This window comes from Haemaphysalis longicornis, unplaced genomic scaffold (genome assembly GCF_048455015.1).
Source record: "Haemaphysalis longicornis isolate Haplotype H1 unplaced genomic scaffold, Haemaphysalis longicornis Haplotype H1 scaffold_6, whole genome shotgun sequence".
Classification (NCBI taxonomy): domain Eukaryota; kingdom Metazoa; phylum Arthropoda; class Arachnida; order Ixodida; family Ixodidae; genus Haemaphysalis; species Haemaphysalis longicornis.
The window spans coordinates 29,251,578-29,264,833 of record NW_027526407.1 but is presented as its reverse complement, the minus strand read 5'-3'; the positions used below and the strand labels follow the sequence as shown (position 1 = coordinate 29,264,833).

At 48.9% G+C, this 13,256-nt stretch overlaps 1 protein-coding gene across 1 annotated transcript in view; it reads right to left on the bottom strand.

Annotated features, from left to right (window-relative positions):
• Positions 1-6,056: 6,056 nt before the first annotated feature.
• The window catches only part of LOC144142955 (uncharacterized), a 12,040-nt gene continuing 4,840 nt past the window's right edge, over positions 6,057-13,256 (bottom strand). The window contains exons 4-5 of the mRNA XM_077674783.1: positions 12,726-13,205; positions 6,057-8,308 (exon numbers count right to left, since the gene is read on the bottom strand). Of these exons, the coding sequence (XP_077530909.1) occupies positions 7,049-8,308; positions 12,726-13,205 (1,740 nt within the window). The 3' untranslated portion in view covers positions 6,057-7,048. The remainder of the gene's footprint in view (positions 8,309-12,725; positions 13,206-13,256) is intronic.

Here is a 13,256-nt window from a genome sequence, read left to right as displayed (position 1 = left end):
TTCGTGTAACTAATGGGGGTGGCTCGAGTCCAGCTCCTGCCTGTTTTATTTTCTTTATTTTTCTGCATCTTGCGCTTTAATTATAATTTTAATGGCCTGGGTTAGTTTCCGGCATCTTAAATTTCTTTTTCTGTACGGTAGGTTATGTAGGTTAGCTTACGTAGTGGTCTGCACGACTTCTGAAGAGAACCCTTGAAGCCGGCATCATAAGAACAGTGCTCCGTCCTCCCTTCCCTTCCCCCCCCCCCCCCCCACCTGGCCTTTGGCCTTCCTTTCTAATAGAGTTTACAACAACAACAACAGGTAGTGGTGGTGGTGGCCCATAAAGTGGTCCCATACCCACTCATAGGGATTGGCCAAGAAGACTTTCATTAAAAAGAACCAGATAATGCAAAATAGTACAGTCGAAGGAATCATTTAGTACGTAGATTTAAAAGAGAAATAGAAAAGGAAAGAGAAACGAGAGAGCCTGATCGGAATCGTTTTAGTCTCTGAAATGAAGGAAAGGATGGCGTGACAAACATCCCCCATGGCAGTAACCTAGCTTCCTGCCCCCAAAAGACAAAAGCACTGGCAAAGTTAGTGGTATTCCAAGACGCCGCAGGGGAGCCTCCAGCAGCCTTCTTCGATGATGAGAGAATCGGCGGCAAAAAAGGGGCGAAGTATTGCCACACGCGGCCTTTTTTTCATCGAGCGCCGATGGGCGTCGCTTTAGTGGGTTCCTTACAGTACCGTCGGACGGCACTCTAGACCCAGCCTTTTCTAAATCGTTGGTGGCTCGGTCGGTTAGTCTCCTCAGGTCAAGAACATACCCAGCACGGGATTGTCCAGAATGGTTTGAAAGAGCTTGTTGCTGGGTGTGTTTGCTACCGCCAAAGGACATGAGGTGTGACGCAAATAAACTATCCGCAAGAAAGAGGCCACGGACAGGCGATACACTCTTAACTGTTTGGAGAGGTAGCGTCTGTCCATGTGCCTTTCCTGTCGGTCGTTTAATTCCGCTACTCCTCGTGTCCGTTGGCAAGAATATTACCACCGCTTCCTGTTTTGACCCTACTGTGCGGCGGAATTTGCGAGGCCACCAGCTTCTTCGCCTGGGTGATCATGACGATGATGACAATGGCCAACAAAAGGGTTGGCTGTGTTTTTTTGTTTTTTTAAGATAGTGGTACATGCCCAGAAGCGGGAGTGGTCAGAATGGGATCGCCGGATACTGCTTTCATTTCTTTACATTCCATCATACCCACAGTTATCCTGGCCAGTGCGTGGTGTGGGTAATTCCAACAAAAAAGCTATTGAGCAAACATAAAACTGCGATTTTAAGTGAAGGAGATTCATAAAACAAATATTTGGCCGGCGATTACGATACTCCCTAATGCAAAGAAAAAATAGCAGTGGCTTAGCTCGGCTATGCCAGGATATACGTTCAGCTAAGGTTCAGCTGGTTATTCTTAGGTTTCCTGGTTGTCTAGGATTAGCTGATTATCATGCTTACTGCTGCTAAAGCGATTTCTAATCTAATCCAATCCAATCTAGTCAATTCAGTCCAGTCCAGTCCAGTCACTGCTCCTCGCGCATGCGCAGCACGGCTCTCCAGGAGCCACGCGAAACGGCTATCAAGCGGCTCCGGAGCAGCGTCAGACTTGGCTAATATGCGCAACGGAGGCGCACAGCTGGGCACGCGCCGGCGCCAGTGCGTCCGCCGCGGACGTCACTCCTCTGGAATGAGCAGACCAGCGAATTTGCAGACCCAATTCTCTACACACCCGTACTCGAACTGGATTGGCCGCGGCGGCCGCTTTTCTGATGGAGGCGAAAAGCAAAAACGTCCGTGTGTACGAGATTTCGGCGCACGTTAAAGATCCCCAGGTGGTCAAAATTAATCCGGAGCCCTCCACTACAGCGCGCCTCATCGCCTGCGTTGCGTCGGCGCGTTAAACCCTACAACCAATCAATCAATCCGATTGGCTTGGATTTCCTATACTATCCCATGCAATCCAATTTAATCCAATCCAATCCAATTCTCCTCACGCTAGCGCACAACGGCCCTTCAAGATCCACGCGAAACTGCTCAACCTCGGCCAGTGTAGCTTACGCTATAAAATTGTGCGCAGGGTGGACTGCAATCTTCTAGGTAATGATGTATACCGGGGGCCGAATTTTCCAAAAAAGGGGCGTCGTTCTGAAACGGCGCGGAAGCGCCATGCAAATGCATGTGTTCTTGGGCTGGGTTGCCGTTTTGAGGTGTTGAGAAGCGGCGAAAGCGGCCCGGAGGCGCACTGTAGCAAGGGAGCCAAGAGACAAGTAAAACAACGGTGGCAGTACTGCGCGTCGCTTTGCGGTGACGCTTCGACACGCTGGTATACACCGTGTATATTTATATTAGGAATAGTCATTATCCCGTCTGTCTTGACTACCACATTACGGTTTTCATCCCTATAACCTCGCATCATACTTGCATCGTTTCCTGTTGCGACTTAAGGCGCTTATATGACCCTCGGCATGTTTGCGCAGAATTTTAGCATGGCACTATGGGTTAATTTTGCTTTGCTGAAATGACGTCAGCCGACTAACCAGTTAAAAAATTAACCGCGACGAAAGCATTACTTCAATAATTGGAAGGTTAGTCGATCCCGACAAGACGGCTGCAATACTGCCTGTTGTCCAGGCAGGGCCATACTCGTGACTAATCTTCCGAACTGACTCTATGCAAGCCATCCACGACATCCGCCGTGCGGCACAAGCCATATCGTTCGCAGATTCCATTCGCAACCTAGCACGAAGCACTCTGCTGCAGATCCGCATAGAATGGGTACCCCGTTCAGCTGGCAGTAGGAAGGCAGACATGTATAGCCGCCCGTATACCTTGATGCAATTGTTAACCACCTTAATTGCCCCGAACAGCCCAGGAACCTGCAGGCAAACAGGAGGAAACTCTCCGGCGCACCACGCGAACTCTCTACCGCTGTGTGGTTCAAACCTCCCTGGGGACCTAACTCGCCGAGAGGGGGTTGCGTTGCGGAGACTACGCGTTGGGATGGTACGCCGTCTGTGACTGAATCTTGGCCATCGCAGTACCGCTACTCCACCTGCCAATTTTGCAACTCGGCCGCACAGAATGTGAATGTGAAGCATTTGCTGCGGACCTGCCCGGGACTGCATCAAATCCGACTACGGCGCCTTCGTGCAAACGGCCTCCACCCTGGCCGCCCTCCAGACCTGCAGCGCTGGGTTCATGGACCATTTCATCGGCAACCTCTGGACTTTATACACGAAGCCGACGTTCGTGTACCTGTGAACTCGCGTACCGTTATGGCAAACTTGCGAATTAAAAAAAAAATTAGCAGTGGCTTAGCTCGGCTATGCCAGGATATACGTAGCGTGAGCTAAGGTTCAGCTGGTTATTCCTAGGTTTCCTGGTTGTGTAGGATTAGCTTGATTATCATACTTACTGCTGCTAAAAATATTTTCAATCCAATTCAATCCAGGCCAATCGAGTCCAGTCACTGCTCCTCGCGCTTGCGCAGCACGGCCCTTCAAGGTCCACTCGGAACTGCTCAATCTCAAAGATGCTACAGCGCGAAATAAAACGCGAACACAGAAAGACGACGGGACCAGCGCTCGTCCCGTCGTCTTTCCGTGCCCGTGTTTTATTTCGCGCTGTAGCATATTTGACAATGAACTACCAACTCGCCCAACAGTACACTTAGTTAATGCTCAATCTCGGCCAGTGTAGCTTACGGTACAAAAAAAAAAGGCCGCGGCTGGCGCCTTTCGCCGTACTTTCATCCTGCGCTTTCATTTGGTGGCCTCTTCCTCCTCTCGATTATCTCGTAGCGTGCCGCCGTCAGAGAGGATGTCTCGTGCTGTCACGGCATACTGCCCTCCCCCTCACACCTTCGCCATTCTTCCCTCTTCTGCTGCCCTGCTCCTTCTATCTCGTTTGCCTTCGGAGTCCCCTCGTTCGCAAGGTTACAACGAGGTACGAAGGCGTCGTGAAACCGCAGTAGTGCGAACTAAAGCTAGGAAGTGTGGGCACTGAGTGAATGATCGTGCAAGGGAGCATGCGCGTACATTGGGAGACATAGGTACTAGAACTAACTTGACGGAGCATTGCAGAAACGGCAATGAAAGTTTGTGCAGGCCGTGACTGAATGACATTCTTGGCCGGGGAAGCAGCATAGAGTTCATACTAATATATACTAGAGGGAAATCTGTCGCTGCAGTCGCGGGCCGCCGTGGGCGCCGCGCTGCCCACGTTCCTCGCCTCCTTCTTCTTTTGCGGCTTCTTTTGTGTCTCGAAGCCAAAATCAACGAAAAGACGTAACATGACGTCCACATCGCCGGTCCTTCTGCTGAGCAGCCGCCGCCATTTTACGCGTATGTTATAAAATCATTGCGAAATCTCCTGTCTTCTTTGCCAAGCCTAAGTTTTAGGGAAAGTACGGCAAGTGAAGTGTGCGAAAAATTGGCAATAACCCAATTAGACCGCCAACAGATAGGAAGGTCACGCGGCGTCCGTTGGCATCAACTGACTTCGGCGGCACTTCCGGCTGATGTTCGGGATTTCGGGTGGTTACGTGGCTGGGAAGTTCTCCCGACGTGTGACCGTCTGGCGAGATTCGGCGTTGTGCGTTCCTCACGGTGTCCGCACTGCGGCCACACTGAAACATCAGAACATGCCTTGTTTCACTGTCGTGTAGCGGCAACGTTTTTGACTGTATTAAGCAGGATGTGTGGACTCACACTTCGAATGAACACTCGTTCAAATGATGTGTTGGTGAATGTTCTGATGTGTGCTGGTGCTTTTGTTTAGTGGAGAAATCGTGGTGCTGCATGTCTTCTACCACGGCCGCAACGGGCAATGTTTCCACAGCTATGGCGTGTCCAGTCGATTCTCATGAGTCATTTGGAACACCAGTTGGGCGCTCTAGGAGAAGAAGACTTCCTTTTGCGTTGGTCTACGCGCTTTATAGTGGCCAGGAGCAACATCCTGAGCGTTTATGTAGTGCCGTACTGAGTTCAGTATAGTTTATGAACTCTTTCTTTGAACGTTGGTGAACTTTGTGTGACTTCATTTGTAGTAGCTTGGTGCCCACGCCAAACATTTTTGCGCAGTGTGTAGAATGACCACGTTACATGAAAGCTGATTGGATAATTTTCTGTACTTAGGAAAGCGCTGTTATCACTAGTCGCTGCGCCCTGATATACGGGTTATAATAAATTCTCTTCACCCCCTTCTTGTTCATCGTACATGAAGCTTCTAAACAACTACTTACAAATTAATCTTTTTGGAGGTTTAATTTCATTATGACAAAAGAAATTTCATGAACCCTCTAAAGTAATATTGTTGCTTTTTTGCAGCCAGAGCCAACTTTTCAGCGTGTTCATGAGCCATGCCAAGGACAAGCGGAACGTGCCTGCCGGGTACATGACGGAACGCCCGCTGAAGCGCGGCTCTTCTAGACAAAGGCGCCAAATTTCCCTCCAGTATATATTAGTATGAAACTCTATGGGCAGCAGCGATGCCGCGCGTGAGATAATGGAAGCCTTCTTGACAAATAATGCGCACAATTGCGGGAGCGACACATCCTTGGCTTTATATAAAAGAGAGTCCGATTTGTTAAATTCTTGCTTGTAGGGTGTGACGATAAACATTTTCTTTCTAGGCGTTTTGCGTATGTATGTTCGGCGCATGCGCAAATTTGTCTTACACTTAGAGTCGTAAGCCCTTGAATAAATCAATTGCTAGTTGCGCTCGTCCTGTTGTCTCCCCTATTTGTGCCATTCTTCTGCGCAATCCTCGTGGTTTTTCAAGAAATGTGAAACAACCAAATTTTTATAGATGAGGCGTCTAGAAAGCCAAGCAAGCCCATGAAGGCAAGCTCTGACCTCATGTCCGCATGAGGTCAGCCGGAAGTAAAACTGACCACCGGAAGTAAAACTGACCTAAACTCAACCTTAATGAAGAAACGACGTCTTGTTTTGAGCTGCAAATTAGAAATTTATTTGAAGATATTGTCGTCTCAGTTTGTATATGCATTGACCGAGCATAGGATTGAATGCCAAAATTTCCCGTATATTGCCGCAAACCGTGCATTGGGTTTGTTTATTTATGTTTTGCTTTTACTGCCCGGCTGCGCGTGTTCCATTCTTTCTTTCTGTGCCGCACGTGTTATCTGTATTGATAGGGGGAGCGTTCTGAACTAACGTGAACAGCCCAGAATAATCTTCTTGGATCTACAATGTTCTAGATGTGAATCGACGGTTCGAGAACAACGCGCGTCGAAAGATAAAAAGCCTGCATGCAGAGCAGACGCCGGGGATTTCGACTCGACGACGGTCGCCTACGCAAGTCACTTTGTTGACTGCTGCTTCGCCGCCTGTGTATTCTTTGAGTTGTTAGGGGAGCACAAGTTCGCTCCAATAAACTTATTTTTCCTCGAAGACGACTGTGTCATCTTTGACTTCGTGACAATATCATGCTCTGTTTGTCTAGAAGACAAACCATGATGATTCACTCTTATAGACCGACAATTAAGACACATTATCACAATGAAAAAAGAAGACACGCATTATTAATATTTGCTTCTAGAAAAGATAGTCTTACTTTACATACCAAACGTACGTTAAGCGTTTTTCCCCGCCTAGAAACCTGTCCCAAAAAGAGTATCCTTCAATTTAAAACCTATTAAATGCCCGCGAATGCTCTTATTCCATTCATCTACCGAGTAATCCGGCTGCACCTAATTCTCAGCGCGCCCATGACTAGCTGCAAGAGCACCGGATGACATTGCTAAACGTCGTGCAACACCCTTGGAAGCTCGGTTGCAAAAACACGCGTATATTTTATTGTGGATTTTTTTATTTTATTGAGTAGCTGCTGAATAAAGCTTTTTGAAATCCCAGAAACGATACACATCTTATCAACACCGACAAGGTGAGGCCAGGCAACATGACTAATAACCGAGGAAGTAGGGAACAGAAATTCATAAGCGCGCGTCGGTGGCAAGTGGCCATGCCGAGGCGATTTCCATCCCGTCCTGCCTTACGAGGCAACCTCAAAGCTGACACGAAGGTGGTCATCGCGCACGTAGCCTTCATTTTCAAGGTCGCGCGCAAAACAGTATCGTCCTGTTGAGTAGAAGCGCATTCCGGCTCCTTCGTTGGGCTTACCGCCAGCAGTTGCTGAGTTGGGCGTCAAGGTTAAGAAACGAGGCTTGGAACGCATTTCAGGATGAACGAACGTGAGCCTAACTCTTCGGCAGAAAGGCCATTCAAGATGCTCGTCGATGACCCCTCTCCTCAATACCAGGCCAATGTGCACTTTCAGTTCACCGCCGCTACTCCTCCTCACAAAGATCGCAGAAGACAAGTGGTAGCCCCTGAGGTAGCCAGGCTGGCTGTAGTACCAAGCTCCGCCCTCCACCGACGCCTTCTCCTTCACCTGTGCCCAGCCGCTTACTACCCAATTAAGACTTCTTTCAGCGCACCACGCTACCTCAACGGTATCCCTGCACATTTCAAGACACTTCTCAAACCCTCCAAAGGCTTGCTCTCGAAGTTGTTCGAGAGCTTCGATGTTGCGCGCTGCCATTAAGTGTGGTCGCGTAGTGACGACAGCGGCGTTCCTTTGTTCATCCTCCAACGACGACGAAGGCACGTCATTCGGGCCACCGCTGGTTCCTGGAGTCTCTCCGTTTGCCAAGCCATCAATGATCGTAACGTTCAGTCGCTCCATCACCACAGTCTCGCCTTCTCTACGATCGTAAGACACCCTTTCATTGGCCGCGGACATCTCCTGGCGTGGCGAGGCGTCGTCGTCGTGTGTTCTAACATGGGTAGCCTTGTTCGCCTCGGTTGCCGTGCCATCAAAACTCGTTTGTGCCGGGTACTCGTACACCACAGCCTCGGCCTGTCCACTGCCGCATGCCGTCTGCTCCTTTGCACTGGACGTCTTCTGACGTGGAGATACGTCATCGTCGCGTGGGCTGCCCGAACACTCTGCCGTTTGGCTGTCGGTGGGAGAGGCGTCCTCTTCCACTGCATCGACGTTTGACACGAAGCTGCGAGCGGAGGCATCAGCGTCGTCCAGTGACTTGCCGTCCGGCGTCAACCTTCGACCTTCGCCAAGACCACGTGACCCACAGCCACGACGCAGGTGTTGCACAATATCCGCCCTCAACACATTCTTGTAGCATCGCCTGCATATGACGTTGTGGAACTGACATTCGGTAGAAAAGTGGCAGGCGACGTCCCGCAGCACGAGCAACACGTCGCAGCCATTCTTGGCGTTCCAGCAACGAACCTGCACAATCAATAGGAGCAGAAGATCGTTTTGCATATTCACGGCTCCGTTGAAGAGTGATTTGATAATCGCTTACCATTGCAAACACATCTGGTCGAAATTGGAAACATAATTCATGTGTCATGCTATCGCGTAGGAACAAATGAAAGCAAGCGTAATATAAAGATTATAAGCATGTTATAATTCAACGAATTATTTTATTTTGTTTGCAAATATCACTCACAAAAGGACAAAGACAAGCATGACATAAGGAAATGAAGATGTTTTGTCAGTGAGCTCCACAGTCCGAGTTTTTGTTCCAGGTTAATTGTGGACATATTAAACACGCAACTTAGTCACTGAAAGTGTGTTTTTGCAATGTAAAATAGGTGCCTAAGAAAACGGGTATCTCAAAGGGATATTAAAAAACCAGCCTGCATCAGGACGCAAAATTGTATTTTACGTAAAAGTAATCGAGGCTTCGACGAACGCTTCTCTGGTCGGGAATGACATTAGTATACATAATAAATAAGACGCCGACCACAAGAGAAAATAAATCAAGACGTTTCGGCCCCCCGAACGGGAGCCTCGTTCGCACTCTACACTCTACAGTGTGAACGAGGCTCCCGTTCTGGGGGCCGAAACGTCCTGTTTTATTTTCTCTTGTGGTCGATCGGCGTCTTATTATGTATACTAATGTACCCTACGCAGACAGTCATGCGGTCATATGCACAGTCATCCACACCTCTTTACTGACCCTACCTGTCCATCCTGCGGGGCACTCGACACTCACTACCATTCCCTCTGCGAATGCTCCGCAGACCAGTACCCCCCCCCCCACCCCCCCCCCCCGTTCCCTCCCCTCACCACTGGGAGCAGATGTTGCGTGACCCGGGGGAGTCAAGCCAAGTCCTGACCACCTCCCGGGCCCTGGCGGTCGCGACGGCCCTGTGGGCCTCCTCCACCCCCAACACCTGATCCCGATGGACGAAAAAACGTATTCTTTCCTTCCTTCTTTCATTTACGAAAGGTCCGATGTAAAAGGCAACGCTGAACACTACAGGGATTGTGTAGGGTCCGCACTTTTGATGCACACCTAATTATAATTTTAATTACTGATTAAATGTCGCTTTTTTTAGTTACCGTAACGTGCTTTTACAACCATCTTCAGGATCGCGCTACGGCGTTCTATAAACAGGCAGTTCTCTTTGTTACTTCCGCACCTCGACCTCACTTGCCGTTGATTTCGCGCAGCACGACCAAGGCTTCTCTTAAGAGGCCATGCTCTTGCCTCGTGTCAACCGGATCTTTCCTTAGCTGTTTTATAGTCTTATCACACACCCCCTCCCCTCGTTCTTTATCTTCCTCCGTTTTTTGTATCGTGCGTCGAAAACAACACTGTTACCTTTACCGTCCGTAGGCAGTCCATGTTTAGCGCCACAAATCTCGATTCTCTTTTCCTCTCGAATATCTAATCCATAACGAGCACTTTGCCCCTCGTAGCGCGGCACCCCCTATATATATATATATATATATATATATATATATATATATATATATATATATATATATATATATATATATATATATATATATATATATATATATATATATATATATATATGTATATATATATATATATATATATATATATATATATATATATATATATATATATATATATATATTCTCGCATACGTCTCGTACTGCTATCTCCGCTTTTTGTCAACGTGCACGCACCAATTTCATACTTTTCCCTCGGGTGGAACAGGCAGGGATCACTAGTCAGGAACGCTTCCGAGACGAAGCAGCGCCCAAAGACCACTCCGCCCCCGCTTTTACCGTGGCTAGCACCTACACGCTTTGATTGATTGGCATAGCTACAGCACTCGACATCTTCGAACGTTCTCTTTGTGTGCTGTGTGGCAGCGCTTCAGGGGTGACCTTAACCCCTTAAGGGCCCATCAAACGAAAGATTTATGTTACAAATTTGCCATTTTTTTAAATGATGAGATATGCTTCAGTGAGGTGTCCAAAACAAAAATATTTGAGAAAATATTTCACGACAGATAATAAAGTTTTACTGGTCATTCTTCACTCCATGTATACGCTATACCAGGGGCTTTTCAGCTGCATTCACAAATAAATTTCTGCAACTCCAGAATGTAAAGGTTTGGTTTGAATTGCCATGCATAAAACGCACTATTCCTCGATAGTTCACTTGAAGCTAGGTGAGGCTACCATCCCTGCGGTAGCGTTCAGAGCACGGCACTGCGCAGATAGCCTTCTCGGGATCTATCCGGCACCATTCACGGTAGCTGGCCATCGTATCATCGCTGCTGTCTTCACCTTCAGAGTCGCTGTCCTTAAAAACGCCATCACAATCTTCTTCACTTGAAGAATCAAACACGACGCCGACATCCTCATCACTCTCGCTTTCATCATCTGAAGGAGACAGATTTCCCGCACCAGAACACTGCACGGATGAGGCCATGTTTGTAAAACGCGCGCGTAACAAGCCACACATTCCTCCATTTAGTGCGCAAACTCTCATGGAATGATGGCGGAACCCGTGCTGCCATCTATGTTTTAAATGTAAAAGCACCGTTTTTCGAGCTGCCTCTTGTAGCATTGCGGGAGGCCCATGACGACCACAGCTCGTCATAAGCAAAACACTGGCAACTGCTCATGACGAGCTCAGGTCGTCATAAGCCCTCCCCGTCCCATCGCGTCTTTCAAAAAGCGGCTTTCTTGCAGTGCGGAACTCCGCACACCTTTTCACCTGAGAAGGAGCAGGCACATATGCGTCCGACCAATTCGGTTTCCGACGCGGCGCGGCAACATGCCCAGCAGGTTGGGCGCGCCCGGGAGCGGACTACGCGGGTGTCGTCCGGCAGTCGAACCGGTTTTCGGAGCGGGAGACGCGTGTGCAGGCTTGTCCTTTCCCGCTGTTTTTCGCACTTTACGCTAGATATACACGAACTTAAGTGTGAAACAAACGGAAACTCAAACAATACAATTAGGCTTCCTAAAGCTAGCATCACGATCCTAATGTTATAACTTCCGACACGACGATAACACCGACCAGCAGGAATATACAGTAATACCTCGTTAACTCGAACTCGCACATCTCGAAAAATCGGCTAAGTCGAAATTTTCCGCGGCACCGAACCATTTCCTATACGTCTCATGTATTTGTTGCCCTTTATTTCGAAGTATTTCGGGTCAAACTGCGGATATCTCGGAATCTTGACTTAGAGTGGAACGAAAATTTCGCCGCCGCGGACCGTTTCACCAGATTCGCTCGATGCTGCCGCGCCCAAGTCCGTCGATTTTTGTCTCGTTTAGCCGCGCCTACCACAAAGGCGATTTTTATCACCTCTTGGAACGGTGCCACCGAAAGCGACGTGACCTTTCAGGAGTACGCGCTATGCAAGCAGGATGTGCCCGTTACAGCTAGAGAACTTGCAGACGCCGAAATCGGCGAAATGGCACACAAAAGGAGGGGATGGTGAAGACGGGGCGACGACGACGAACCTCCTCGAGAGGGGCCGGCATCTTCCGAAACGAGGAATTTGCTGGGCATGCTGCGAAATAAGGTTGGGTGCAGCGGAGGGGAAGATCGGCTCATGCAATGCGCCAAGGAGCTAGAGGTCTTTTTACTAGGCCCGTGTCCGACCGCAAAACCGACAAGCATTACAGTTCTTTTCTGCTAAGAAAAATTGCAGTGCACAAAACCAAGGCGGTGAACGTCCCTTGTGAGGTTCTTTTTTTCTCTCTCTCTCTTTGAAACATTTATGAAAAGCAAGATTGGAAGCCGATTTTGAAGAGCTTGTAAGCGCCTTTTTTGCAAAGAACTTGATATTTCATGGCAATTCGCGCAACTTTGTTTATCTCGAAACATTTCCCGGTTTTTACTACTTCGAGATAACGAGGTACTCGCGCGTATGACCCGCACCAAAAATGCGAAAATTTCACGGCTGAACTAGAGGTGCGGATTATGTGCGAGGTAATTTCTTCGGTGCAGCTTCACCGCAATGCACGTTGGGCCGCGATGCCCCTACAGTAGTAATGGCGACTAATCTACTGCTATCCCATTGACAGTGCTTATTTTGCACACACAGCTTGACATTACACCAACCTCACAAAATGTATGCGGCAAGTCATCTAGTTACGTAAGTTCTTTTGCGTAAACAAATGTGCAATGTTGCTTGAGTAGTAGCTTTGGTCGATCCTTTTATGTATAAAATATGCGGGCAATACGCGGGGATACATTTTTTTATTCGTTGACGAAAGTGGAGGCGCGGGTTGTATGCAGGGGCGGGTTATACGCGCGAAAATACGGCATTACTGTATTTGTTTACAAACTCCGCAGCTTGAGTGTAACATTTTACTTCGAGGTCGACGCAAGCAAGTTTTTCTGCGCAAGCCAACCTACCTTACGCTCAGCTACGTCGGTCAGCGTAAGCGGCCTCCAGTACACGTCTCCTCCGGCCTCAAGCCGAGCGCCGCTGTGAAGCGCGCAGCCGCTGTCCTCGGCGCAGCGGTTGTAGCAGGTCCGGCACACGACGTCACAGCAGGGAAGCAGTGCCACCTCGTCTGGCACGACACCGCATACTCCGCATATGCGAGACACCGGGAACGGCTCCAGGAAGTCCGTGGGCCTGTAGTCCAAATCGCTGCCGAAACCCACGAGCATGTATGCATAACAATGGTTAGCGGGCGACGCCATGGCGGAACTGTCAAGTGGCCGCGGCGCTCGTTCCCGTGCAAGTCGGCCTGATACAGTCGCGCGCTGTCTTTCTCGCACCGATATTATCGCGGGCGCAGGCCATCCGGTGTCACATGATTTCCGGCCTCGCGTCCTCCTGGGGCACTTGCCACTGTTCGCGAAACTCCACCACCACTGCGCCGACGTCTACCGTTGGAAAAATGAAAATGGCGACAGCTGCATAAAAATCCTTTCGTA